This window comes from Vipera ursinii, assembly GCF_947247035.1.
Source record: "Vipera ursinii genome assembly, chromosome: 1".
NCBI classification, from domain to species: Eukaryota; Metazoa; Chordata; class Lepidosauria; order Squamata; family Viperidae; genus Vipera; species Vipera ursinii.
This window is the reverse complement of record NC_139512.1, coordinates 13,558,397-13,560,781: the sequence shown is the minus strand read 5'-3', so window position 1 is coordinate 13,560,781 and position 2,385 is coordinate 13,558,397. Positions and strand designations below refer to the sequence as shown.

Below are 2,385 nucleotides of genomic sequence, written 5' to 3'. Positions count from 1 at the left end.
AAATAAAACTCCCAGAATTCCTCATGCTGGCCAAGGAATTCGGGGAGTTGAAGTCCACAAGTCATAAACGGGCCATAGTTCCCCACACTGACTCAGGAATTCTGGAAGTTGGAAGTCCACAAATTATAAAATGGCCATAGTTCCCCAAACCGGCTGAGGAATTCTGGGAGTTGAAGTCCACAAGTCTTATAGTGGCCGAGGTTGGAGACCTCTGATCTGAAGGATGGAAACAGACCATCCTGGAAGACCAACTAGATGGCACGCAAGCCATAAACAATGGGGCTGCATCATCAAGTTTCTTTCATCATACCCACCAGTCATATTCTGATGGGAGATGAAATGTATAATCTTGGAATGGCTAAAACTCACTTCACATTGCCTCTATGGTGGGTAGGTGGGCCATGAGGAGGTATGTAAGGGTTCTGGAGAGAAAAGTATGATGACCCACCCCAGAGGTGTTGCAGATGCAAAGAGCTGTGACAGTTCCCAAGTACGATATACAAAATGTCTCAATCTTTATTGAATATACACTGTGGTATTTATTACACAAATAGTTACAGAAGATATTATTGTTAAAGGACATAAGCGGTAGTATTTTACAAACTTCATCCAAGTATAAAAATGCAGCTGAAAAATGTAATATCAGTGGAATATAAAATAAGAAGATAAAAAACTGCCCACAGATGTGTGGTCAACAAGTTGTCTTAGCGTGCAATTATATACATAAAGTTGTTTCCTAAAGGACAGTGTCCAGCAGGTGTTTTTAAACTCAATTCTCCATGCTTCTGCCAAAAAAAGTATTTACATCAAATCTGTACATAGATCTTTCTGTTTCCGACAGATCCTGGAAAAAAACAAAAAGCAAGACGTTGACATCTAAACTATGAAAATTGGTAATTATTTTATTGCAAAGCAGTAGTATTTCCTCCCTCGCCCCCGAGTCCAATCAGGAATATATTCACCTATGAACGGTTCAAGAGCGTGTTCTGAATATCTTCAAAGACCTGCAAATAAAGGTCATCTCGGGACTTCAATCCATCCAAATAAACTGAAAATAAGAATGGATAATTACCAAATTTGCATGTCGTTACATTGAGAGTGAACTCCCAACTTTCAGCAGGCAGGTAGAGATTTATCCCAGGAATTAGTCAAGACGTAATGCCACAATTCTAATGACATTTCTGGGGAAAGCTTCAATGAAATGTCCTTAACATTCCTTAGGTGAATGTCCACGGAGATTCTCCATCATCCAGGTCATGGTTGTCCCAAAGGTGCTTTTTTCAGGAGGCAACTGGACATTCTTGTTTTTTCTTTGAAGATGTTTCGCTTCTCCTCCAAGAAGCTTCTTCAGCTCTGACTGGATGGTGGGGAATGGAAGGATTTATACTCCTTGCAGACAGCTGGTCATTTGCATTCTTTGAGAGTTGTTGAGGCCACTTGGAGGTTTATCTGTGTCTTCAGGGTCACCTGAGTGGTGCAAATGGGTGTGGAGCCTTCTTGGAAATGCTGAAAGGACTGTGTTGTACACTGGAGATAGATGGTGCTGTCAGCAGTTCCAAACAAGGCTCCAGACCCATTTGCACCACTAAGGTGACCTTGAGCTCACAAGTAAACCTCAAAGTGCCCTCAGTGACCCTCTAGAAGAAGGCAAATGACCAGCGGTCTGCAAGGAACATAAATCCTTCCATTCCCCACCATCCAGTCAGAGTTGAAGAGGCCTCTTGGATGAGAAGCGAAACGTCTTCAAGGAAGAACAAGAAAATCCAGTTGCCTCTTGAAAAAAACCACCTTTGGGACAAGTAGGGATTGTGATTTGAGAGTTTAGAAACAGGAAGAGTTTCTGCCCATCCAATTCGATCTAGAAGATTGGGCGTGCTGCCGGTGCCATCAATCAAAGAATGTTGGCTGGTGGGGATTAGAACAGAGTTCCCCAACCTTTCCAGCTTTGAGGATGGAGGAGGGAGATGGGGGGGACAGGGGATGGTTCTGCACAAGCAGCGGGCACGCGCACCTAGCCTTTACACAAATGGAGTGTGAGCACGCTCGCTCGCTGCTTGGACAAGTGGGGATATGCGTTTTTGCTTCCCTCTTTGGGCAGCCCGGTTGTGAAGGGCTCACGGCCCAGGTTGGGCTGTAACCCAGGGGTTGGGGACCCCTGGATTAAAAGAGGGGCCTTTTCCGTAGCGGCCCCTGGTCTGTGGGAATATCCTCCCCTTGGAGATTAGAATGGCCCCAACTCTAACGCTTTCTAAAAACTTATTTTTCAAATTTATGGACTGCGCCTCTTAGCCAGAGGTAAACTTTTCTCACCCAAAATTGTTCACTAAGACATTTTTCAGCCCCTAGCACTTGCCTCGTTCACATTTATTTGACCCAACCCTTCTT

General features: G+C 44.2%; 1 protein-coding gene across 1 annotated transcript in view; it reads right to left on the bottom strand.

Annotated features, from left to right (window-relative positions):
• Positions 1-515: 515 nt before the first annotated feature.
• The window catches only part of LOC310632904 (nicotinamide riboside kinase 2-like), a gene marked incomplete at its 5' end in the record, with an annotated part of 13,107 nt that continues 11,237 nt past the window's right edge, over positions 516-2,385 (bottom strand). Inside the window, 2 exon segments of the mRNA XM_083350346.1 lie at positions 516-844; positions 963-1,048. Of these exon segments, the coding sequence (XP_083206472.1) occupies positions 963-1,048 (86 nt within the window).